The sequence below is a fragment of the Myotis nattereri genome (assembly GCF_964212035.1).
Source record: "Myotis nattereri genome assembly, chromosome: 1".
In the NCBI taxonomy this organism is placed as follows: domain Eukaryota; kingdom Metazoa; phylum Chordata; class Mammalia; order Chiroptera; family Vespertilionidae; genus Myotis; species Myotis nattereri.
Genome location: NC_138075.1, coordinates 216115585 through 216142350, shown reverse-complemented (window position 1 = coordinate 216142350; position 26766 = coordinate 216115585). Strand labels below are relative to the sequence as shown.

Here is a 26766-nt window from a genome sequence, read left to right as displayed (position 1 = left end):
GAAAACTAAACCATAAAAATTATCTACCAAAAAGCTAATAGTGCTTCTCTCTAGGTGGTGAGAATGCAAGTCATTTTCATTCTTTACTTTTGACTTCTCTGATATCCTCCATTTTCTTAGTGTCACCCAGTTTATGAATAAAAATTTACTTTAACCATAAAATTTATTTCGAAAGCATCTTTTTCATATTAAGTAGCTGACACGGAGAACTCTCCCTCGACTGTCACTCCTCCTAGGAAGTGGGTTAAGGAAGGGTAGGGGACGGTTGGGTTAGGGGGACTAAGGGAGGCAGATTCTGAGATCACCTTTTCTACATCGTTAGAGCAGCTTTGGCAGACCATCCCTCGGGGGCAGAGAGAGGTGACTGGGAGTCAAGTTAGCACAGCGGATCTTCAATCAGACATGCTGTAGGTCATGGGCCACGTGGCTGCTGAGTGAGCTGATTCTCCATCTCCAAGACACCCAAGGCAGCCGACCAATTAGCCATGACTCATTCTAAAGAGACATGAAGCTGGCTAAGCGGTGTCCCCCGCATAGGCAGGTCAGCTAACAAGCCCACGACTGGAGCCGAAACAACACCTCGAAAAATGCACAGGTGTTTTCTTTTTCTTTTTTATTGATTTCAGAGAGGAAGGGAGGGGGAGAGAGATAGAGACATCAACGATGAGAGAGAATCATGGATCAGATGCCTCCTGCACGCCCCCTCCTGGGGACTGAGCCCACCGGAATCGAACCCGGGACCCTTCAGTCCCCAGGCTGACCCTTTATCCACTGAGCCAAACCAGCTTGGGCTGCACAGGCGTTTTCTTACACGGATTACAAAAATCATGTTTGGTGACCAGAATCCTCAAGTCAGACCCAGCATCAAGTCCCCGTCATTCTGCAGTAACGTCCTGTTCCAAAGGTCTGACGACCCCAAGTGTCTCCCGAGACACTCGGGCTTGCACCCGTGCCTCGGTTTCCCCAGGGATGAGCGAGGGAACGAGATGGTGTACCCTTGCCAGCCCACACGCTAATACTGAGCCGGCTCCCTCTGCTGCTGTGGCCGCACGGAATGTGACTCATGTTATTAACCTGTAACAGAATGAGTTTTTCTTAGACAGCAGTCGGGTATAGACTATTAGAATTTGCAGTGAGGGTGGGGGGCACGAGGCCAACACTCCCGTAAGACAGAGTCACCATGATACACTTTACAAAGACAGTCTCTCGTGGGGTGGTGGAGGGATGGGACAAACAAGTTTTAGAGAGAGACGTTCACTGTCCAATTATTGTATGAGCCGGGAGGAAATTTCATAGAACCCTCGTGCATTTCCTTTGAAGAAGCGCTGTGATCCATCAAAAAGAGGCGTCAGGAAACAGCGAGGTCAATAGAAGTGCTGGGCAGAAATCCACCTCTGTCTTCCATCTTGCAGAAGCAATCAGCAGAGGCCAGCTCACCCTGACTCCACCGCCATCTATTCTCATATACCGAGGAGTGAGCTGTAGGCGAGGGTTAGCACACGGGAGACCAGATGTCCTCAGCTTACTCAGACTTCCGAGACACGCCAGCTCTGCAGAAACCCTGTCCACGTTCACTCTCCCTCCCGGCATTGGGCTCTTGCTTGTGTTTCAACAGAAACTGCCTGAAAGCATTGATTACAGATACTTCTATACTCATACTGTTGGAATAAGCATGCCCTCGGCATTTGCTACGTGCAGGAAGCCCCCAAACAAGCCACAAGACCATACTGCCCTTCCAGAAATTTCCTCAGGGTTTAGGAAGCCAGCCAGAGATCCGAGTTTGATTTCCAACGCACTCAAGTGAAACTGTCTCCCAGACAGTCATTGTAATGGGGAGGTGGGGTGGATGCAGAGAGGAGGACGTTTAGAGTAAAGAACGAGGCTGGGGCACATCTGCTACCCTCCCGCTTCAAAGCCAGCGTCTACATTTATAGAACTTTCCTAATGATGCTTCGTAACCACTCCTTGGGCTGCTGGCTGTGAACAGCGAATCGGACGACCTCTGAGCAGCTTCTCAAACGATTACATTATTTTCCCTGTGCTCCTTGCTAATGATGCCTGAAGCAGCTCCAACTGGAAGGATGAAAAACAATCCTGGGGTCTCAGTGGATTGCAGGGCCCCTGCTCTATTGCCGAAAGGTGAGTCTCTCTTTTAAAAAATAACATATTTTTATTGATTTCAGGGAGAAAGGGAGAGGGAGAGACAGATAGAAACATCAATGATGAGAGAGAATCATTGATCGGCTGCCTCCTGCACACTCTCCACTGGGGATCGAGACCACAACCCGGGCATGTGCCCTTGACCAGAATCAAATCAGGGACCCCTCAGTCAGGCTTATACTTTATCCATTGAGCCAAACCAGCCAGGGCAACAGGTGAGTCTCTGGACTGGAACCTAGCATGCCTACTTGTCTTGCCTCAAGCCCACCATAATCGGGTTAAGTATTGGGGGTGTACTTAAGACAAAGGACAATAAGATACATAGTCCACAGATAAAACACACGCAGAGGTAAGGCAGAGAGAAACGAAACATGACAGCCGGCCTCTCCTTTGCCGATTCCTCCTGGTGTCCAAGGACAGCCTCAGGCACGACAACATTATCTTCTGTATTATGCATATACAGCAAAAAGCCCTTTTCTCCAACCCCCTCCTCTTTTAAGCTATCCCATAGAAATCTTGGACCAACACAGAAAAGCACAAGCTCATCAAACCTACATAGTAATCTGAAATAACTCCAGAATAAATTCACTCACAGAAAACGTAAGAAGGGGATGGACTCAGGACATTGATGGATGGTTTAGTTCTGTGATGGCAAAATAGATGATACCAGAAAAGGCCATGCTGTGGGGAGGTCATGCTCTTATATTTCCTATTTAGCTCACAGGGCAAGTTTGGGGACTCAGAGAGATGAAAGCACTCTTTGTCAAATAGATTTTGACAAAAATTTCCCACTGTCATGGGTAGTAGATGTTTCTTCCTGTAGCTAGGAAAAGGCCTCAAATTCAGATGGAGATTTATCTTTTGTAATATTTTAGTACCAGCATCAAGATTGGCAAGGATATTGACGATCGGCAGGAGAGTCTATTGATAAAATTATTTTAGAAAACAAATAGCATTATTTTGTGACCCTACTCCTAAGTTTATATTCTAGAAAAACTCTTCCTATATGGGCCAGGAGATATATAAAACATGTTCATGGCTGCATTGTTCTTAAAACAAAAAAATGGAAACAACCCAAATACGTGTTAATAGGAGAATTGGTGAGTAAATTGTGGTATATGATAGCGAAAAGGAATGACCTACAGGGACATGCATCCAAATATATGAATTTCAGAAACAATGTTAAGTGACAAGGAACAGTTAAAGATTCATGTATAATAATATTCTAATGACAGAAAGCTCAGAATCAAGTCAAACTAAATCTATTGCTTAGGAATATACCCATGTTGAGCAAAAAAAAAAACTATAAAGAGAGCAAGATTCAGGATGATGGTTCCTTCTGGGTACTGGGGCTGGGGGTGGGTTTAATCTGAGAGGGACATGCAATGCAGGAGCTTAAACAGTTCATTTCCTTAAGTAGGTGGGAGGTTTACAGGTGCTCGTTTTATTGTTGGAACTTACATATACATCACACATTATTTTGTTTGTATCAACTCAGATCACAAAAGAAGAGAAAAACATCTCAACTGGCTCATGCCACTTCTCCAACTCCAATGATCAGTGCCTTCCACCAGAACTCTTTCTGAATCTTCCTTCGCTTCACCATTATTTACAGCTGTTTGGTGAAGCATCTCACACTCCAGCTGTCACATCACGACCTTCTCTCCAAACCATCAACACTCCCTGCTGCTCCACAAATTAAGTAGAAAGTACATAACCTTCCATTCAAACTTCCACAAAGTAGCACCTCTTTGGTCTCATTGTATATCACTCCCTGTACAAATCTTACCCTCAGGGCAAACTGGGTGGCTTAAAATTTTCTAGAGACTCCCAGAATTTTCCTATCTCTTTGCTTTTGTTCCTGTGATTCCCTTCACAAGAAATGCTGTTCCCTGCAGGGCTCCGTGGACATGTGACCATCCCTCAAGGCCTCCATTATAAAGGTTGGCCTAAGTCCCCCAAACCAGGTAGCATCTCTTCCTCCTCAGAATCCCCAATGTTCTTCAGCTACGGTTCATGGTGCTTAAGTTATATTTGTTCTACTTGCCTTAGTTCACTCACTCAGTAGTTTCTGAGCACTTCACAGGTGCCACTAGGTGCTGGGCACTAGGTGCTGGGCACTAGGTGCTGGGGTACAAGTCAGAGGGCAATCAAAGTAAAGGGCAATCATGATCCCTGGGAGGACCCAAGCGAGTAAGAAGTTGGTAAGACTCTGGGGCCCGTGCAAAGGCCCAGATGCCAGACAGAACAACGGCCATGCGAGAAACTGCAGGTAGTTAGTTCAGCATGAGGAAGGGCTGAGGCAGCAAACTCCCCCAAGCCCTTCTTGGTGACACCCCTGAAGCTCATGGTAAGGTGCCCCGCAGGCGAGTGGACTCAGTCAAGTTTGATGAACTGAATGCAAACACACAGATAGTGTAGAGCACACTTGATTCCCCCCATCCCCTTCATCAGGAAAAAAAAAATCAATCTCTGTGGCTGAATAGTCTAGGAAAGACAGCAGGCCACACAAATCTTAATTCTTCTTGACTTTCACTGAAAATTTTTAGATGTTAAAGGGATGCTAAATTCAAAAATAGGCAAAAAAAAAAAAAAAAAAAAAAAAAGCCTAGCTACTGACCTATCCTCTCTTTATGGGAAAGATGGGAAAGGTGGCAGACATTTTGGTGTGTGTGTGTGTGTGTGTGTGTGTGTGTGTGTTGTGGGGGATAGACGTGCTTTTCCTTTGGGAATGCCCCACATATAAACACTTTGATATTTCAGTGCTTAGTTCCCCCTAAGAAGTTTGTGAGGAGCAAGGGTGGGAAGTTTAGAGGGTGATTGTAGAGAAGGAGCTAAAGTCAAATTTGGGAGTTTTGCAAGATGGAAACTGTAAGACATATCAATTAGAAAATAATAACTTCATAAAAACTTCTTTCCTACTGTGCAAAGTGAGGCCACATATAATAAACTTTCACGGGAGTTCATAATAAACATTGCTATTTGGTGCTTTTTTCCATTGGGTTCATTTCCCCTGCATTATCTAATTTAAGATTCTCCATTACCGAGATGCTATCTTTTGATTACGTGGGCACCCATGGACCAAAGGAGAAAATAGTGTTCTTTTGGACTCATATTTAAATTTTTAATTAAGGTTCGGATCAGAGAATGATCGATGGTAAGTCTGGTCTAATGTCTCTGAGGCAGTGTTCCGAAGGGATATGTGCTGATTTGCATAGCCTTTTCAGTTATTACTGAAATACCCAGATCATTTAGGCAATAAACCAGCCAAGAAAATGCAGCCCGAGGGAAAAGTAAGACGGAGCGCTAGAACTGACAGAGGGAAAAAGATGAAGTCAGGTAGCATTTGGAGAGGTGTGCCCTTCTTTGTGAAATCAAGTAACAGCAAATGGGGGGAATTCGCAGTCCTCCTGTGCGGTGTCATGGGAGTTCTTCATCTGCTACCTCTAATGTCACAGCCAAAAGGGGAGCCTATTTGGCTGTGACATTAGAGGTCTTGTGAGTGACTTCCTGCAACCCCAGGCTCCTGGCCACGGAAGATGCACTACAAGCTATGGAAGGATGTAGCCTGAGCCCCAATTCTCGGCTTCCCACAAACGAGGTGGGAATCCCGGACCTCCTGTGACCTGCCAGCGAGAAGCAGAGGGTCAGCCAAGATGCCCCGCACTGTGTTTAGATTCTAAAACCAAGAGAAACAAGCTCGAGGGGAAGAAGTCAACACATTCATGTGTCTTTCAACTTGATGAATGTGCATGCTCCCCCTAGAGAACTAATTTTTGTGTATAATTAAACATGGAAATGCTATGTTTTCCAATCAACAGCCAATCAGTCTGTGATACTCCGAATAGGATTACTGAGAGGCCGTGATTTCCCTGCAAATTGCTTTTCTTGGTTGCATTTTAAGCTCCATCTCATAGATTGAAAGGTAAGGGCCCAGGAAGTTCACGGTCACGTGGGTCCCAAGCTTACCATGAGCCCTCCAGGTAGGCGTTGAGGCCTTTCCGAATCACGTGGCCCAGGTAGCCATTTTTCTCAGCGATGTGCTTTGCCCACCTGAAAAGGAAAGGGAAGAGAAAAATATCCAAACTGTGGCAAATTAAATAATTGCTTCTTTCTTCATATGATCACAATAAATCCCACTTGGGGAATATTTTGTTTTTTAGAATTTTTACAGAGCAACAAACCAGAACTGAATGTTAAGCAGGTAAAGAGAGAAACATTTTTGAGAGCTTTGCAACCAGGGCCCTTTCTTAGCAATGCTGAGGCGTTGTGGTTTATGGAAATAAAGACAGGAAAGGTTCCTAATAAACAATATCCACCACTATAGGGAAAGAGAATCTTTGTTTTGGCATCTGTATGGTAATTAATCAATAATACTTTTCTTCTACCTTTATTTTAGAATGGGGATTTATAACACTCTTTGGGTATTTTAAATTTTTTTACCTTTATTTTAGAATGGGAATTTATAACACTCTTTGGGTATTTTAAATTTTTTTATTTATTTTCATTTTTAAAATATTTTTATTGATTTCAGAGAGGAAGGGAGAGAGAAACATCAATGATGAGAATCACTAATTGGCTGCCTCCTGCACGCCACCTACCCCAAGGCATAGATATTGGGGATTGAGCCCAATATCTGGGCATGTGTCCTGACCAGAATTGAACCATAACCTCCTCGTTCATAGGTTGTCACTCAACCTCTGAGCCACACCAGCAGAGCTAATTTTATTTATCTATTTTTTTATTTTTATTTTTTAAAATATATTTTATTGATTTTTTTACAGAGTGGAAGGAAGAGGGATAGAGAATTAGAAACATCAAAGAGAGAGAAACCTCAATCAGCTGCCTCCTACACACCCCCTACCGGGGATGTTCCCACAACCAAGGTATATGCCCTTGACCGGAATCGAACCTGGGACCCTTCAGTCCGCAGGCTGATGCTCTATCCACTCAGCCAAACCAGTTAGGGCTAATTTTATTTTTAAATTACAGTTGACATTCAATATTTTGTCATAGTTTCAGGTGTACAGCATAAGGGTTAGACAATCATAAACTTTACAAAGTAGTCCCCTGATATTTCAAGTACCTACCTAGCATTGCACATAATTATTACAACATTATTGATTATATTCCCTATGCTGTACTTTACATTCCCATGGCTACCAATTTGTACTTCTTAATATCCCTTCACCTTCGAAAAGATCATCTTTACTGAAAGTTCTAGTACTTCATTAAAACATTTTTACTGATTTATTATAAGGTTTCCCTATTTTGTTTCTGCTCCCTAATTTATCCTCAAGGGGGTTTATCATTAATGAACTAGCATATTGCAATCTTTAGATTTACAACCACTAAAAGAATATTCAAAGAATACATAACTAACAAGTTAATGAAATAGGGATATGGAATGCTTTTAAAAAAATATTTGATTTAGCCCTACCCAGTTTGGCTCAGTAGATAGAACGTTGGCCCGCAGACTAAAGGGTCCCGGGTTCAATTCCGGTCAAAGGCACGTACCTTGGTTGCAGGTTCCCTGGCCCTGGTCAGGTTGTGTGCAGAAGGCAACCAATAGATGTGTCTCTCTCATATCGATGTTTCTTTCTGTCTCTCCCCCGCCCTTCTACTCTCTCTAAAAAATCAATGGAAAGATATCCTCAGGTGAGGATTAACCAAAATAAACAAACAAACAAACAAACAAACAAACAATTGATTAACATAAAGGAAGGGCAAGAAAAGAGAAAAAAGGCACAAAAACAGATGTAACAATAAGGAATAGATGGTAAACTGGCAGAGTTAAAATCAAATATATCCCAATTAAATGTAAGTGGTCTAAATACACTAATTGAATACTAAAATTGTCAAACTGACTAAAAAATACACAAAAAAAACAATTACATGCCACTTTCAAGAGACATAGATAAAATAAGAACAAAGAAATACTGAAAGTAAAGGGGTAGAAAAAAATAGAGTATGCAAATTTTAACCCCAAAAAAGCACATATCACTATATTAACATAAAAACAGTAGACTTTACAGACAAGGACCACCAACAGAGATAAAGAGGACACTGTAAAATGATAAAAGGGTCAACGAGAAAGGAAAAACAATTCTCATTCTATTTGACCCAATAATATTATTCAAAATATCTAGTGCAAAATTGACAAAACTAAAAGGAGAAACAGACAAGTGTACAATCATAGTGGGAGATTTTAACACACTTCTTTCAGTAACTGTTGTAACAAGCAGAAAAACACACACATCAGGAATCATATAGAAGATTGGGCCAACCTGACGTAATTGATAATATATGTAGAACATTGTACTCGACAAGTTCAGAAAACACACTCTTTTCAAGAGATGATAAACATACATCAAAATTGACCATATGCTGGTCATAAAGCAAGCCCCAACACTCTTCAAAGGATTAAAGTCATTCAGAATATACTCTCAAATCACAAGGTGATTAAGCTAGAAATCAATAATAAAAGGATGACAAAAGTCTGTGAAATATATAAATGCTCACAATAAGTATCCTAACCAACAAACAATAACAAAAGCTTCAAGTCTGTCTCAGGTGAGTATCATCACTGCGTTCAGGTAGATTTGCTCTCAAATGCCTTAAGACACCTCCTGGAGAGCCGGACTATAGAGTGAGGGTGATCTACAGCAGAGGTCTGCACACTTTTTCTACAAAGGGTAAGACAGTAAATATTTTAAGCTTTGTGGGCCACCTATGGTCTCTGCTGCATATTTTTCCATGTGTGTTTTACAACCCTTTAAAAATGTAGGAAGTGCTCTTAGCTCTTTGGCAGGCCACATGTTATGTGTGGGCCATCGTTTGCCAGTCCCTGTAAAACATGATCAGATATGCATGACATCAAAAATGGGCCTCCTGTTCTCTGTTCTTCAGGAAGCCTCTGTAGGATGTGTTCTACCAAAATGCAAGTGTTAACCAAGAAAGAGGAAGAAATAGGGTCCAACAAAGAGGACTGGAAAGCCAGAGATGAAGAAAGGGATCCCCCACAAGGATGACAAAGTCAAGTTCAGGAGGGCAGCTGTGGCCTGAACAAAGACTCCAGGAGAGACATCACCAAGATTAAATTATTACCTCGTGGGTGTGGCTAGACTAAGAGATTTAGACAACTGTAGATGAATTGGGAGATCAAGTACATGGAAAATGACAAGTATACAGAAAGTCAAGCAGCTAAAGAACAATAACATATAATTATTCCTCGAAAACACAAAGTTGTGCAAGAAAGAAAAGGTAGTCATAGAATACTACATGGCTCAGCTGTGAATAGCATTTACAGTCATAATAATGTAAACCCCGATACTAAGCTAACCAAAATAATGACATACTTATTGGGAAGATGGGAGAGAAATAAAAAGTGGGAATGTGTGGGGTAGCGAGGTGGCAGAGTGAGAGAGGACTATATCTTCATCTTTCACAGTGAGACATCATTAAACAATGTCTATAATGAAGATGACAAGAAATAGTGGGATATGCATGCTATTTAGCAGTAGAGGCAAAAAAAAATATGGTTAAAAATGTGAAAATGAAAAGTGATTTATTTTGGGGAGCAGAAAAAAGTCTGGTGTGGTATAGGCAGAGATTTCCTGTGTTGTTGTTTTTTCTTATCAAATTATTTTCTATTTTTTATTAAATTCTTTTTATTTTTGTCTTGTCAAATTATTTGGAACTTTAAACTATGTGAACTCTATCAGTTTTTAAACCGATAAAAATTAAATTGTTTTTTCCTTTTTTATTATTAAGAAGTCTTATTTTTTCCTTCTACTCTGCCATCTTGACTGGAACCCAATATAAAAATAAAATTTTGCCCTGACCGGTTTGGCTCAGTGGATAGAGCATCGACCTGCGGACTGAAGGGTCCCAGGTTCGATTAGGGTCAAGGGCATGTAGCTTGGTTGTGGGCACAGCACCAGTAGGGGGTGTGCAGGAGGCAGCTGACAGATGTTTCTCTCTCATCGATGTTTCTAACTCTCTATCTCTCTCCCTTTCTCTCTGTAAAAAATCAATAAAATTTAAATAAAATAAAATAAAATAAAATTTTTAAAGAAAAAAAAAAAAAAAGAGGACCTCTTGTCCCAGGCACAGTGAATATAGTACTGCAGTCCCCTCTATTTGCAGTTTCACTTTCCAAGGTTTTAGTTGCCTATGGCCAACTATGGTCCAAAAATATTAAATAAAAATTCCCGAAATAACAACTCATAGTTTTGAATTGTGTGCCATTCTGAGTATCACGATGAAATCTCGAGCCATCCCACTCTGTCCTGCCCGGGATGTGACTCATCCCTTTGTGCAGCGTCTCTAGACACTTCCCCACCTGTCAGTCACTGAGTAGCTGTCCGGTTATCAGATCGACTATTGCAGGATCACAGTGCTTGTGCTCAGGTCACCCTTATTTTCCTTAATAATGGCTCCAAAGCACAAGAGTCTTGATGCTGGCAAATCAGATATGCCAAAGAGAAGCTGTAATGTGCTTCCTTTAAGTGAAAATGTCTGTAAGTGTAGGAAAACACACACAGTATCTATAGGGCTCGGTACTATCTGTAGTTTCAGGCATCCACCTGGGGGTTGTGGACATATCTCTGAAGGAGAAGGGGGGACTCCTGTAGCTAGCCTTCCCTTCACAGCCAACATCTGCTAGATTCTTACACAACAGCCTTCTCGGGGTCTCTGGGGAACGTCTCCAGGTTGCCTGTTATATAGTAGAGAGAACACCACAAGGTTCCTTCGATGTGTCCGCCTTGCGCAGCCTTATGGAAATATTCTCCAGCTAAAGTCTGTGAAGAGAGATGAGCAAACGTTAGTCTCCTTGGTGCGGAGTCTCCCTGGCTGGGCTGATTTCACCGGAGCCAAGGTATTATCACAGGCTTATCTCTTCTGACATCTTTAAGGAAACCAAGTCAAGTAAGACAGCCAGTCACAGAAGACAGTGATATTCTGTTGATGAGGTTGGCCAAGGAAGTAAGACGACAACATGTAACTAGGAATGTCATTGTCACCTCATTTGATCCTCACATAACCCCTGCCAACAAGATAGAAGACGGTATCAGAAGTCACACCAGGCGAAAATTCAGGCATTTGCGTTCCTAACCTTGCTTAAGACCTTTCTTCAAACTCATGCACAAAAACTGCATTTCCAGGAGGAAAGTGAGAATTAGAAAATGACAATAAAAAACCCCACACTCTCAGATGTGTGGGAGGATTCTTGCAATGCATAAAAATATACAGCCTCACATGTAGTCAGAGAGAGGTAGAGGAAAAAAATAAAACACTTAGATATATGCTCCGCTAATTACTATTATTTTCCTGAGGCAGTGAGCTGACATTTTTAAGCATGGGCTTTGGAGTCAGACAGGCTTGGGTTCAAATCCCAGTTCTGCTCCTTACTAGCGAGTGACCTTGGGCATATTAATCTCTCCACCTCAGAGATTTTATTCAACTAAAAAATGTGTTGCCATGCCGGCATGGCTCAATGGTTGAGCGTCGACCTAGGAACCAGGAAGTCACGGTTCGATTTCTGATTCCAGCATGTGCCCAGGTTGTGGGCTCCATCCCCAGTGTGGGGCATCCAGGAGGCAGCTGATCAATGATTCTCTCTCATCATTGATGTTTCTCTCTCTCCCTCTCCCTTCCCCTCTGAAATCAATAAAAATACACATATTTTAAAAAATGTGGTGTCTGATAGGTTGTTGTGAGGATTAAACGAGAAAACAAATTCTCCAGAATTAGCATGGAGCTTCATGAAAAATCATCTGATTCCCCACCCCCAGATCTGCTGCTGCCCATCCCATAAATGGCCCCTCCATTCTTTCCAGCTCAATAAAGGCCAAGTGCTCCAGGGTTGTCCTGACTCCTCTCCCTCTCACACCTCATATGCAATCATCAGTGAATCCCATACCTTGACCTTCAAAATATATCCAGAATCCAGTCACATCGCAGCCCCTCTTGAGATATTGCCCATCCTTTCTCATTTGGAGTCAACGCTTAACCCCGATCCCTCTCTTGTCTCCTGTAAGCTTAGTCTCTGCTAGGATCGAGCCTTTTAAAAACAGCACATCCTGCCCAAGTCAAAGCTGTCCCGTGCTTTCCCATCTTGCTCAGAGGAGCTGAGTCATTACAATGACCTGGGCGTCTGCCTTCGGGACCTATCTCCCACCTCCCCATCTCCTCTGCCTTCTGCTTCTACAACTCTGGCCTCCCTGCTGTTCCTGGAACTTCTCAGAGCTTTTACCCTGGCTGTTCCCTCTTTCTGGAATGTTCTCCCAGATATCCACAAGATTCCTTTTGGAGCCTGTCCAATGTCACATTATTAGAGAAACCTTCTCTGATCTCCTCTATAAAATAACATCCCCCAACCTCCACCCTCCCTGTTCTCCTTCTCCTGCTTTTTTTCTCCCCATAACAACCTCATATTATATATTTAATAGTCTATTGCCTTTCTCCCCCAATGCAGTGTAAACTTCCTAAGAGCAGAGACTGTTCTGTCTGCTGCTGTGTGCCCGTGCCTGAAAGAGCACCTGGCACAGGGTGGGTGTTTAATGAACCTTGTTAAATATAATGGTACTCAGATGATTATTATCATCATCAATATTATTATTAATTAGAGGCCCAGTGCATGACATTTGTGCACTGGGGTGGGGGGGGGGGGGGGAAGGGTCCCTCAGTCCGGTCTGCACCCTTAGCAGTCCAGGAGCCCTTGGGGGATGTCCCACAGTCGGACATCCTTAGCACTGCTGCAGAGGCAGGAGAGGCTCTGCCACCGCCACTGCGCTTGCCAGCCGTCAGCCAGGGTTGTGGCTGAGCAGCATTCCCCCTGTGGGAGCACACTGACCACCAGGGGGCAACTCCTGCATTGAGCATCTGCCCCCTGATGGTCAGTGTGCATCATAGCAACTGGTCGTTCCGTTGTTTGGTCAATTTGCATATTAGCCTTTTATTATATAGGATAACAAGGGGCTTCCATGTTACATAGGAATCCCAGGTCCTGAATCCAAGAAGTGTATGATGCTGTTACATACATTTCAGAGCCTTAGTTGATTATTCTGTAAAATGGACTTAATAGTAACTATTTCAGAGGTAGTTAGGATGATATGGGACTGCGCATTTAAACCCTTTGTGAGTGTCTGGCACAAAGAAGTGCTCAACAAACACTAAAGATGATAACTGTCATTTTCATTATTTTTATTTATTTATTTTTAAAAAAATATATTTTATTGATTCTTTACAGAGAGGAAGGGAGAGAGATAGAGAGTTAGAAACATCGATGAGAGAGAAACATCGATCAGCTGCCTCCTGCACACCCCCCACTGGGGATGTGCCCACAACCAAGGTACATGCCCTTGAACCTGGGACCTTTCAGTCCACAGGCCAACGCTCTATCCACTGAGCCAAACCAGTTAGATCAGGCCACCCTACCAGAAGCCAACTCTCTTCCAGCTCTCTTCAATCTCTACACTGTCTCTGGGTTTCTTGCACATTCTCACCTTGTGTCATCTCCCCCTCTCTCATCAGTTCAAGCCTTCCTCCTCCAGGAAGCCTTCCTGACTGCTTTGGTCTTCAACGTTTCCCCTTTCCAAAACTGTTCGGGTCGGATAAATTAGCACACTCTTGGTACCTGGCTAAATGCCATCCTTTGCTCTTCACTATCTACCTTTCTAACTGGACCTTTTCGCCTCTCGAGAACGTGATCTGTGTGTTGGATTGTGTCATGGGGCCTTGTCTGGACTGGGGGTGTCATGAACGAGGAACTGCCCAGCTGCCCAGTTTGTCTCAAGTCTTACTCACCTGATTCTTCCCAGGAACTCCTGGGAAAACGCCATCCAAGTACAGGACCCCAAGATTGTATGATGCGTCTGGGTTCCCCATTTCTTCTGCTTTTAACCAGTACTTTGCTGCTTTGACATAATTTTTCTTGAATTTGTGGTAATACCATCCCAGACCATTGACTGCCTGATGCAATCCCTGGATTTTAGAAAAACAAGAAAGAATTGTTATTTATTTATTTTTTTAATGAAACCTAAAGAGAATCAATTGTTGTGAGAGCATTCTGCACGAGTCTAAACGAAACCTCTCCAGTCTCTTTTTTGGGCAGATGGCATGAAAGAAAAGCTGAGTGCTTAGAACACATGAGCCCGATTCAGAGTCTTCCCAGGTGGCGGCTGCCACTGGAATTCCTGCCTTCCAGCTCAGCAGTGACGCTAGCCCCGAATCATCAATTGGCTCCTCTGGGCTTTGACACGACGCCCTTGTCTGCAAAAGCCTCTTATTGTCCTGCAGTAGCAACGCTGCCCTTGACATCCATGAGCGCTCGACTGCACCAGGCGGCTGCAACCTGCCCTGGCGGGGACGGTTTCCAGGTGACCGGTCTGCCCATCTGTTGGTGACTGTCCTGAACACCAACAAACCCTCTGAAGGAAGCAGCTGTGGCAGCTTACTTGCTAAGCACAGGTGCTTTGTGACTGCTTAGCGTCCCAGTTTGGGGCTGAGGCCGAGGGAAGGGTGGGAAAGAGGGAGGAGGGTTTCAGAACTGAGTCTGAACTGGGGCTGGTACCAGGGACGGGCTGGTTTGTGACTCTAGCCTCGAGCCTCCTTGTTCTTGCTGAGTTATACTCTCAGGTGGCCTCTGCTCTCCCCAGGGCTCCTGCCTCTTTCCACTGGCAGCCTCCAGCCTGCTCGTTGAAGGCTCAGGTGCCTGCAGCGGTGTGTGTGCAAACCTGGGCATACGGCGCTCACTCCTCCCTTCCTGCCAGACCCATGAGAACGTGAACAAGCAGGGGGGAAAGGAGAGGGGGCAAACAGTGCCCTCGCATCTGCAAGACTTGTTAAGTGAGAGCAAGTGTGGAACCAAATCTCTTTCACCTCCCTTTTCACAAGCAAAGACCAGGTGTCCCTTAACAGTAGATGCCAAGATCCTAGCCTGCAGCCTTTTCTGTCGTCATAGCTCCCAAAGGCTACCCCTCCTGGTCCTCATGTGGAATCCGGGGGCCAAGAAGACCAAGAGAAAGAAGTGAAAAAGCCCATCAAATGGAAGCTCCATGAGGGCAAGGACCTGTGTGCTATATTCCAGGCACTTATATTAGTGCTTGGCACAGAGTCAGTGCTCAACAAAGTCTCTGACCGATGAACCAAAGCCACCCTCGGATGTAGATGCTCAACAAAATGGAACCCAGACCTGACACCCTGAGGATGCAGGGGTGGTTCAGGTTGGCAGGTCCCTGGACAGCTGACGCTCGGGAAAGAGTCCGTGCCATGGATCCACTCATTTCTTCTTGAGCCTCGCACAGTCCCAGGGGCAAGGCAGGCTCCCGATGGGCCTTGCAGAACTCGTGCATTTCAATGACGTCATAGACCAGGCCGTAGTATAAAGAGGCAGGCGCCAGCTCTGGACAGACCCACAGACGGGCACACCCACATGGCTTTGCAGTGCTTTCCTCCAGAGGCCACAGGCTCATTCACAGGTACCTGCCATCACCCCAATGCCCGCAGGACTCCTTTAGGCATTGTATTTGGACCCAATGCAGGAGCCCCGCAAGAAATCTTATTTTATTTTATTTTTTAAAATATTCTTATTGATTTCAGATAAGAAAGGAGAGGGAGAGAGAACTAGAAACATCACTGATGAGAGAGAATCATTGATCAGTTGCCTTCTGAACGCCCCCTACTGGGGATCAAGCCCTCAACCTGGGCGTGTCCCCTTGATCAGAATCGAACCTGGGACCCATCAGTGCAAAGGCCAACGCTCGCTCTATCCAGGTAGGGCTTGTTTGATTTCTTACTCATCCCTTGTTCTGGACATTTACTGCTCGGTCAACAGGTCTGCCTCCAAGTGACTTTTGGCTAATTCCAAAACACCAAACTAGGTGAAACCTGCACTACAGTGTCTGATGCAGAGTAGGGGCTGAGTAACTCCCCGCAGAGGGAATGAGTGAGACTCACTCAACATTTTTAAAGGATGTGACTACTCCAGGCCATAAAACGGCAATTCCCTCAATGCTCATCTCAGTCCGGCTAAAATACACCCAAAATAGAGCACATCAGATACCAGTGCTCCGCCAGAGTGGCCACAGAGATGCAAATTTCACACCTGCCAGGAAAGCCCCCACTGCCCCACTTTAGGGTGCTCTGAAACTGGTGCCTCCCATGACCAGCACTGGGGGCAGGAGCTGCTGTGCACTCCGGGGGGTTCCCTGCTGCTGTGCACTCTGGGGGATTTCCTGCTCCTGTGCTGGGGTCAGGAGCTGCTGTGCACTCTGGGGGGTTCCCTGCTCCTGTGCTGGGGTCAGGAGCTGCTGTGCACTCTGGGGGATTCCCTGCTCCAGTGCTGGGGTCAGGAGCTGCTGTGCACTCTGGGGGGTTCCCTGCTCCTGGGTCCTATACCCTCTTGCCACCACACAGGTGGAGGAGAGCCTCATGGCTCGCTTACTCCATGCCCTAACTTCCAGGGCTACAGAAACACAGGAACTCGGAGTTCCCTATAGAAAGGAAGTGAGGAAGAGCAGCCTGGTTCCTGCAGGGGTCTTTGTGAGAGGCCAACATGAGCGGCCTCGGGGATAGAGAAACAGTCAAGAGCCAGAAGGGCTATCAAGGGCCTGGTAAGGTTGTGGTTTCTACAAGTCCATTTATTTGCAAATCTATATGCATGTGCATGAGTATACATGTGTGGGTGGGCATGCATCGGGCATATGTTTCCATGCAGGGATATGCATGCACGTGTGTGTGTGTGTGTGTGTGTGTGTGTGTGTGTGTGTCCCCTCAACAAGGGACATCCTAACCCCCATTCTGTAGTTCTATATTGCAAGTAGCTGGCTTGGTGACAACATTGAAGAGTAAATAGTGACAAAAGCAAAATAATTCCTAAACCCAGCACTAACCTTGATAAACAGCCCCGTTATTCAAGCAAGTGGGCACTGGCCATGACAGAGTTAACCTTCAGGGAATTAGGCTTTTGGTTTTCCTAATTCAATGGCATTTATATCCATTCACTTTCAAGGAGCCCCTGCTGCTTGTTATGGGCAGCCTTGATTATAATTTTAGTCTTCAAACAAAATCGGCCTGAATTCTATTGACTGCAGGTGAATTCCGCTTTTGAATGCGGCTGTCCCCATTATAGCGGGTTTCTGTATGTGTGTAGCTCAAAAATGACTAATGTTGCAATGCTCACGAGCCCTCCCTCCCCACCCCATTTCTACCTTGGGGCTTTGTCAGGAGACGCTGGCCATTTCCTCTCCCCAATGGGTGTGTGTGGGGCGAATGTTTTCCTCTGACAATATGCTAAAGTGTTACCTTGGAAGCTGCTTTCTTCATCAGCTCCAAGGCGAGCCGTCTGTTCTTTTTCACTCCTTGACCCTAAACAATGATAAACAGCAAAGATTACTAAGAAAAGAAACTCAGCGTGCACTCAAAAATATCACACAGATACGTTGGTGTTTGATACAAAATACTTAAAAAAAACCCAAGCCTTCTTAATTATAAATCCCATCTTAAAGGTTTCTATAAGCAGTGCTGTACATCATCATCATCTTCATCTTCATCATCATCATTTTGCTCATATCTGTGGAGCAGAGGCAACAAACCTCAGCCTCCCAGCTCAGCATCCATACAAAAGCCCCCATTTATCATCGAGTGACAGGCATGCCCATCAACCCACAGTTGCTGTTGGGAGAGGCCGGGAATGAGGTTGAATGAGTGTGGTCATCCTGGATGTGTTTCTCTGGGGATCACCTAATTTGCAGCCAGACAAAGCACTTGATGTGTGTCCAACAGGAAAGAGTTATTAGGCTGCCATCTGCAACCCCCGAGGTCCTCACCGGAGTCCCCAGGGTGGGACATGTGGCTTCAGAACCAGCTTGAGAACTTCTCTGAAGGAGTAAGGACCCTTGGAATTGGCTGTGTCAGACACTGACAGAAACAAACAAGGTTCCTCCAGTAAAATCAAGTTTTCCCAGCAGAGGTGTTTTGTACACCATAGAGAGAAACAGCTTTGAAGTTCTTGTTACAAGAGAGGACCTCAATGGGACTGTGCTGAGCTGTCTGCAGGACCACGTGGGGAAATGGTGGGTCTGAGAATGAGACAGGGGGGCAGGGGGTTCCCTTAGGTCTCTCTTGACATGGCTCTGACAAGGAGGATGGCAGGCAAAGAGAGCAAACTCACTCCGAGTCTGTATGGACACCCCTCCCCCCAGCACATGCCCCTCAGAGTGGTAGATGGGGTCACAGATAATATGAGGTGAGCAGGCTTTGCAATGAATCTCACTTTTAACTCTAATTAAACACTTAGCTCTCTATAGTAAAGGGGACAGCACTAGTAAACATTCCTGTGTTAATTAACGAGGGTCAAGCACTGTCCCATCATCTTTAACCCTCACAGCAACCCCGCCAAGGTGCGGCTGTCATTCTCATCTGAGAGACCTGCCCAGAGTCACACAGCGAATGAGACGTAGAGGCAGGATTCGAACCCAGGCCAGAGGGCTCCAGAGCCCTAGCTTAGAACCCTACACCGCATTTCCCCCTGTATGTTTCAGCTCTGCTGAGAAAGTATAATGATTCGTAACCTCCTCGCAGGACACAGAAAACACGCAGACTATGCTTGTCTCTCTATTTCTCAGGACCCAAAATAAAACTGTGACTCCAGCTGCAGGTTAAATTATACATACCACGTTTCTATTAGACCTTAACTTACCTATTTAGTAAAACCGATGAGCTGAAGCAAAGTGGAGGATGAAAATATTTTTCAGAAGTGCACCATTGCTTCATTTAATTCAGGAGGGAGAGGAGGGGGAAGGGGACATGAGGCTACTTGGAATAACTGGAGATGCCAATGGCACAACCTTTTTTGGCTTCTGGGAAAGCACCAGAATTCCAGAATGTGGAAGCCAAAGTTGATCTTTTCCATCTTCTTTATTTTGAAGAAATAAAACTGGGGCTCAGAGAGGCTGACTTATTCGAAAACCCATGGTTAGATCTGCAACTAGAACCCAGGTACTCTGACTTCTAGGTCCTGGATTTCCCAGTATATTTGTTACTTAATCAGAACTGGGATAATGTCGTGCACAACAACTACTTATTATACTGGAATCTGAGTAGTATTGGGAGAAGCTAAGTGAGAGAACTGTAAAGTCCTGGTACGTAGTAAGTGCCCAGTAATATTCACCGAATGAATTCATTGAGGACAGTTATGCAGTGAACGTCAAAGCGCCATCTTCCTGTGGATGCAAAGTGGGATGGACTTGGCTGTCGTGGGCAAACCACAGCCACCGGCGTGGCGCCGTCCTTGACTACAGTCAGCCAGACACCCACACAATACAATGAGCCAAGAGCACCTTACTGCACTTCCCATTTGGAAAGCCCATTTTCTGTACGGGGATTTTCGTACGTAATACACTTAAAGAGACCTTCTGGCCAGGGTTAAAAATCTTCCTTTAATTGCTGATCAAGGGCTTCCCTCGTCCCACTTAGGAATAACTCAGTTAAAATGCAGGAAAATCAAAAAAGCTTTAAGGGTTGGGAAATTAAACCCCGGAGAAACATTGTCACCTGCAGAGTAATTTATTTATGTGTCTGCCTCTCTCTATAGATTGCGAGTTCCTGGTGGGCAGAAGTAAGGTCTGAATCGTGCACTCCGGGCAGTGGCCAGCCCCAACTCTGCTGGACAAGTGCCTCTCCTCTGTGCCGGTCTCTCCTGCCTTCCCCATCCGTGCATGAGCCCCCGGAGGTCAGGAACGTGGCTCATGCATCCATATGTCCCTCCATCCAGCCCAGAGCCTGGCATTTTGTCAGCCCTGAATGAGTGTTTATTGAACAAATACATGAATGTATTGGCATATGGCTAAGAGTCAAACCATTTCTATGTTGATCTGACAACTGGAAAGAGAAAGTCCAGGCTATAAATTTGGAAACCATAACAACCAATAGGTTTTAAAGCTTTGGAAGGTTAGACACGTAGAAAAGTCCTGGTTGTTAATCAGCGGGTGGACACAGCTGTGGTTCTGGAGGTGGGCCTGGCCGCATGAATCCACGCCTTTGTGTGAAGACACTTGCTATCTGGGGGGGCAGCCGCTTCCTTTGGGCATGGACACAGGGTCTAAGGTTTTCCTTACCGGGACCAACAGCTTTTCACGTTTCCCAGATTGGTGAACTGATGTCTCTGTGTTTGGGGGGAGATTGCCTGGGTCCCAGTCCCAGGTTTGAAATGTAGCAGTTGTGTGACCTTGGGTGGGTGAGTTACAAAGCCTTTCTGTGCCCCTGTTACCATATACATAAGCAGCAAGAATAATACACCACAGTGTCTACCTTGCAAGGTTGCTGTGGGGATTAAACGCGTTCATACATGTAAATCCGGTAATAAATGCTCCATCACTGTGCACTATTATTGTTTTGTATAAAACACACCGTGCTTTATGGTTCTCAAGGCCCATTCATCATGATATTTAATTCACTGTTGTCCCATGAGATCAGGTAACTCTAAGGACACAGGAGAAGAGGGACTTGAACTCCATCCTGTGTCCTGGGCTAACGCTCGGCCCACTTGTCCCCCTCTTCTCCTATGGCTTAAAACCAAGATCTTCGTTTGATCAACAGGGCTGCTGGGAGGCCGCCCAAACACACACTTTATGCTGTAATTTAGTGATGATGCTGCCTGCTGGCAAAATTGCAGCTCCTTGGGGGCTGGCGGCCACATTCCAATCCATAAAACATGGGGTGTCTCCTCCAGAATGCCACAGCTCTGGCAAAAGCAAAGAGAATCCAGGTGCCAAACATAAGACTAATGACTAAAAACGAGACCAGGGTACGGCCCTTCCAGCAAATACCCCTCTCCATTAGGAGTGGCAGACGCGTACACTAAGTGTCTTCAGTTCTGGACTCCATCTGACGCATGCCTACAGGCAATGGCTCCGGACGTCTGATGAGAATGTCACAACTTCAGCACAAAATGAGTGATGCTTACCTTGAATAACACAATGGCATAGTCGTATATTAACGCGGGGTCTTCGGTCTCCAGGGCACCCCTGGCGTACCACTCGATCGCCGCTTCAGGATTCTTGGCCACGCCTTGCTGCCCCCAGAACAACATCTGGGCCAAGCGTTGCTGCAAGACAAGAGCAATTTAGAATAATGACTTTTCTAATGTGATGCTCAACGTAAGGTTTTGAAAGGTGGGAGGTCAAAGCTGCCTTGGAATGTTTTCCTACTGAGAACCAAGAATGAGGTAGACACCTGCTATCTTCCAACAGGGCTGAGGGTGTGGGGGGTAGGAGAGCCCTAAAGGTGGACTTGTGTCAATGCAAGTCCTTGACACAAGTTGGAAATGCTGCATCTGAGTGTGCGTGTGTGCTTGTGTGTACATCCATGTGCATAAAGGAATCAACGGCACCCAGGGCCAAAGCTGGCTGAAGACAAGCACATTGTCTCCTCTCCTCCAGAGCCCCCTTCTAGAAGTACTGCCCACCCTCTTGGCCCAGTGAACAGCGCAGAGGCCTCTGTACATCCCTATCAGTTAGGGTGTCTTTCTATGGCATTTATCTCTTCCTAGTCCAGCATTTGTCCCCAAGGCTGGCTTCACAATTATACTCAAGACTGGGAGCTCTCTGGGGGGGGGGGGGGGTAGAAATCCCAAGATGTGATTTGTCTGCCCTTGTCCCCTCAGCTTCCACCCTGCAGAGCTCATATGAACCACTCAACAAAGTGAACGAAGGAAGGAAGAAGTGTCCATTGCTGGGAAAGTTCACGCCGGCTCTAAAGCACCCAGAAGTGGCCCTAGCATGGGCCTTCCAGAACTATGCACTGGAACTCCTTCCTGCACTAGAAAGCGTGCAGGCTAGGGACAGACGCCCGCGAATGGAGCCAGTGGCAACGTCTGTTAACATTCTGGCCCCATGTGGGCCCCTGACTGTCTTGCCTTTTTTCTGCTTCTTTTCTCATCTCCTTCTTTTCCCTTCCCCTCCCCCACCCACTCTCTGCCAAATACAACTTCCAGTGAAGTTTCTCCTGAAAGGCTAGGAGGACTTCTACAGAGGGTGGGAGACCCGTTACTAGAGTGTCTGAAATGTGTGCCTGTCGATGTGTTTATTCTGTGCTGTTTCCTTTCTCTTTCCATTTCTGGTCTTCTGGCCCAGCAGGCCCAGAGGCTGTTCTCGACGCTGTGCTCACCAGGAGCATGAAGCCAAAGCTAAATCTTTCAGGAAGGAGGCCCGTCCTCTCGGGGCAATCAGCCTTAGCTGGCTCCCATCCGGGACTCAGCTTCATAGTGAAATCAAGGCAAAAAGCCAGGTAGGGGACGTTCTCCAGCGCCCCTGCCCACCCTAGTACCTCTTAAAAGTCCATCCAGAGACAAGACATGTTCAAGAGACAGGGTCGATCTTCTTGGCACATGGTTTTCTATTATTCTAGCTGAGTTCATGGCCTTCCTGATGCCCATCTAATCTCTCCTGCAGCCCAAGGTGCTTCTCGTTGTTTCTGTCTCATGCACTGAAGTGTCCACTGGTGGTCTTAGGACTGGCCATAAATACGGTGGCGCTGTCACTTTCTGTGTTTAGGGCAGGACTACACAACAGGCCTCCTGGAGTCAAGAGTGACCAAGTGACTTGCTTTGGCCAATGAAATGTGAGGAGTGACTTGTGCCACTTTCTGAGAAAGAGGCGTCAAGAGCCAGCCTGTGCTGTTAGCTTGAGTTCCTTGGAGCTGTGAGAGCACAGCCCATACCAACGCCCATTGGACAGGTAGTGTGAGCATGGAATAAACCAGCATTGTTTTAAGCCACTGTGGTTTGGGGTATTTTGTTACCATGGCATAGCCTGGTCTGTCACCATGGAGAATTTCAGGACAGTGGGCCACATCCTTACCTGAGCCGCCGCGTTGCCTCGGATAGCTTCGTGCTTCAACCACATAAAGACGTCCCCATCTTCTTTGGTTTGTACCTTGAGTATTTCATCATCTTTTAGTCTAATTGTTTCAACGTATGCCTAAAAAGGGAGAAAGGAAGGAAGCAAGGAAGGATGGGAGGCCGGGAGGGAGGGAGAGAAGAAGGAAAGGAAGAAAGGGAGACACGAAACTAAATGATATGGGCATGCAAAAGATGGGACGTTATTCTTAAACCAGGCATTGCTCAAGGAAAACTCTATGAATAATTGATATGTGAGGGTTGTCCACCCTTCTATGTCATCAGATCAAGTTCTTTCTAAACAAATGCATCACAGCCAATGTATCTAAACGAGGAGTTTTGTTCCTGTGGAAGCTTTTGCCTTGGGAGGCCACCGTTTATTCCACTTCCACTTCTAGCGCTTAAGCGTGTTCCGAAGTCTGCTCTTGTGCCTCCGATTTCAGAGCCAGATTAACGTAGCATCAAAAAAGGTAAATCAATATTTTCTAAGAATAACCTTATTTTTTTTTATCCCAAAGTGTTATTATCCTGCATGACTAATCCTTTTTATTTAGCAGGCTCAGCTTCAGATATCTTTGGGCTATTTCCAAAAATTCAATCCACCTCGCAAAGAAGAGGGCAGGTTAGCTCAGGGATGCGCAGGAATGTGCTGGAGGCGCTGGAGACCAACCCGCAGGGAAGTTCACAAAAGGTTTGAATTTGTGAACAGCCTCCCAGGTCTCTGATTCCTCTGAAGAAAATAAGATTCATTTTTAAGTCTAAATTTTGGCTGTTTATCAAAAAAACCGGTCCCGTTGTTTCACGGCTTCCCCTTAGGCATAATGAATCTATCAGCAGTGCTGCGAGGAGTCCTGAGGAGGGCTTCCCAGGCCAGCACAGCCACGGGCAAAGGGTGGGAAAATTGGATCTGGGCGAGCTTGGGAAGGAAGCCTCAGAGAACAAGGAGATGATTTCCCTTCTGGCCTCTGTGTTGGTTAGTTTTAAAAAGTACTTATGCCCTAGCTGGTTTGGCTCAGTAGATAGAGCGTGGGCCCAAGGACTGAAGAGTCCCAGGTTTGATTCCGGTACAGGGCACGTGCCTCGGTTGCAGGCTCCATCCCTGGCCCTTGCCGGGGTATGTGTGGGAGGCAGCCGATCAATATGTCTGATTCACATTGATGTTTCTCTCCTCTGTCTCCCCCCCTCCTTTCCACTCTCTCTAAAAATCAATGGAAAAATATCCTCGAGTGACGATTAACAAAAAAGCAAAAACAAATAAAAAGTACTTAGATTCACAAACTTGCCTACAACCCTATTCCTGAGAAGGTCTTTCAGCTGCCTTCTCCACTGTCACCATGTGGAGTCAGAGGTCCCTCAGGCACTGGGGCACTGAGACTCGGGGACAGTGCGAGGACTCAGAACCCAGCAGGTATTAATTCCTGCCAAATGTCTACTCGGGAGGCCACCAAGCAAAGAGCAACAGTGAGAATAATGATGCTCATGACCTCTTATTGCAACCAACTGTGTGCTGGATGTTTAACAACTGGTTTGTGTGTGTTTTTCATTTTGCCCTCACAACAGAGCTGTGACCCAAATAACACTGTCCTTAATTTATACACAAAGCAAAAAACCAAGGTGCAGAAGGTGAACCCAAGGTCACATTGTAGAGCTGGCCCTGGAAGCCATGTTGGCTTGAGTCTGAAGGCAGGGCTCTGATCAGCTCCCTCACAAAGTCCTCTAGTGAGAAGGTCCTGGAATCCTGCCTGGGCACGAGCCACTTTCTCGTGTTAACTCTCTTCCAACTGTCTGGCCAATGAGCGGGTGCTTCAGCTCAAACTCCAGGGACACAATCACCTGCAACAAGCCTATAACCTCCTGAAACGTGGGCAGCTCAAATAATGGAATTCTCACCTAGAAGTGTTTTGGCCGACGAGAGAATTTGGATTTTGAGTTATTTTTCTTCTTCTCATCCTTAATTTGTTCAAAGAGAGAGAGAAAGAGAAAGGAGAGGAGGGGGGGAAGGGAGAGAGAAAGGAGAAAATGAGGCAGGAATATAAAGAAGGGAGAGAAGGAAAGGAAGGGAAGAAAAAAAGAAGAGAGGAAAAGAGAGGGAGGGAAACAGTGGGGGACAGGGGAGAGGGAGGGAGAAAGAGACAGAGAAAAGAGGATGGAAGGAAAACCCGCCAACTTTGCAGCTGGGTGCGAAGGCCCTCAGCGTCGCTCCTTCCCATCACCTGCGTTCTCGGGGGTGTGAAATGTGAGGGTGCAGTCAGGACTCTGGGGAACTCAGTGCAGGGCCGTTTCAGGGCTTCTACTTAAACCAGCGACCTCCACTAACCTCCTCTGGGGCCTGTGGGAGCCCCCATTGTGCACCTGCCTGCGAATGTGTGTGTATCTCTGTGTGTGTGTGTGTGTGTGTGTGTGTTAAAATCAGCTATCATGGTTGGCTGGCTCCCAATGCGGGGGGGGGGGGGGTGTTCTTTGTTGAAATGTAACATTTTTGGGATTTTAAAGTAAGAACAAGGGAATATTGTCAGTAACTATGGAGAGACAAGAAAGCAAGTACCCAAGATTCCCCAAACAGGGGGTGCCGCATACGAAGTGGTGTTGAATGCAAGAGAGGCAGAGTTGACAGCCACTGCTCTGGGTACTGCCTGTCAACAAACACTGGTGGCATCACAAAGCACCAAAGTCAACAAGAAATTACAGTCCCTTTGTGTTCATCACTGGACTGGACACTCTGCACCCCCAGCCTGTCCATCATCCGATCAGTAGACACTGAGCGCCAACTACATGTCAAGCACAGTGCTGGGCACTGGGGCCACTGATGTGAGTAGACCAGGTGCCTGTCTTGGAGCTCACAGTCTACTGGGGAAGCCAGGTCTATGACCACGTACCCAACACTCACCATAAGAGCAATGGCAGGGAGGTGCCCTGTTCCAAAGCCCCATAGCAAAAGGAAGGTCAGGAGGAGGAGGTGAAGTTTGATCCTTGTGTTCAAGTAGGAGGGGAGTCAGCAGGCGGGAAAAGGCTGGTGAGCATGGAGAAAGGACCCCAAGCAGAGGAGACCCAGGAAGGCCAGAAAGTGTGGCCAAAAGCTTCATTTCTCCTGAGTGGACAGGTCAGGTGGGGATGACTGAGAGCTGAGGCTGGGGCAACAGAGAAATCAGGGCAAGGAGTGTCTCCTATGCCACGTGACGAGCTGGACCTTGTGCTCTGGGTCAGTACTTCTCAACACTGGCCGCACATTAGGGTCATCTGAGGAGCTTTTACACATCCATATCCATATATATATATATGCATGTTATACGTCTGGGCCCCCCTCACTTCTATAAGATTATGGGGTGGAGCCTGTGTAGATGTGTTCTTTAAGCCACCAAGTAATTGTGATGCATAGCCAGGTTTCGAACCTCCACTGTCGACACCCCACTTTGGCCTCCGTAAGAATGAGAAGAGCATGGGAAGGGACAAGACTGATGACAGTTGGGAGGTATATTAGTTTGCTAGGGCTGCCGTGACAAAATACCCCAGGCTGCGTGCTTCAATTTATTTCCTCAGTTCTGGAGGCCAGAAGTCCGAGATGTTAGCAGATTCGCTTTCTTCTGGGGCTTCTCTCCTTAGCGTGCAGATGGCCACCTTCTCACCAGGTCCTCACATGGTCATGCCTCTGTCTGTTTTGTCTGCGTCCTCATCGCCTTTTCTTGTAAGGACACCATCCTACTGGA

The 26766-nt window shown here is 46.0% G+C and overlaps 1 protein-coding gene across 1 annotated transcript in view; it reads right to left on the bottom strand.

Moving 5' to 3' along the window:
- SEL1L3 (SEL1L family member 3) overlaps nt 1-26766 on the bottom strand; it is a 107641-nt gene that overhangs the window by 19305 nt on the left and 61570 nt on the right. The window contains exons 12-17 of the mRNA XM_081083121.1: nt 23025-23144; nt 21131-21271; nt 17470-17532; nt 13972-14148; nt 10837-10964; nt 6130-6213 (exon numbers count right to left, since the gene is read on the bottom strand). Coding sequence (XP_080939247.1) covers nt 6130-6213; nt 10837-10964; nt 13972-14148; nt 17470-17532; nt 21131-21271; nt 23025-23144 — 713 coding nt within the window. The remainder of the gene's footprint in view (nt 1-6129; nt 6214-10836; nt 10965-13971; nt 14149-17469; nt 17533-21130; nt 21272-23024; nt 23145-26766) is intronic.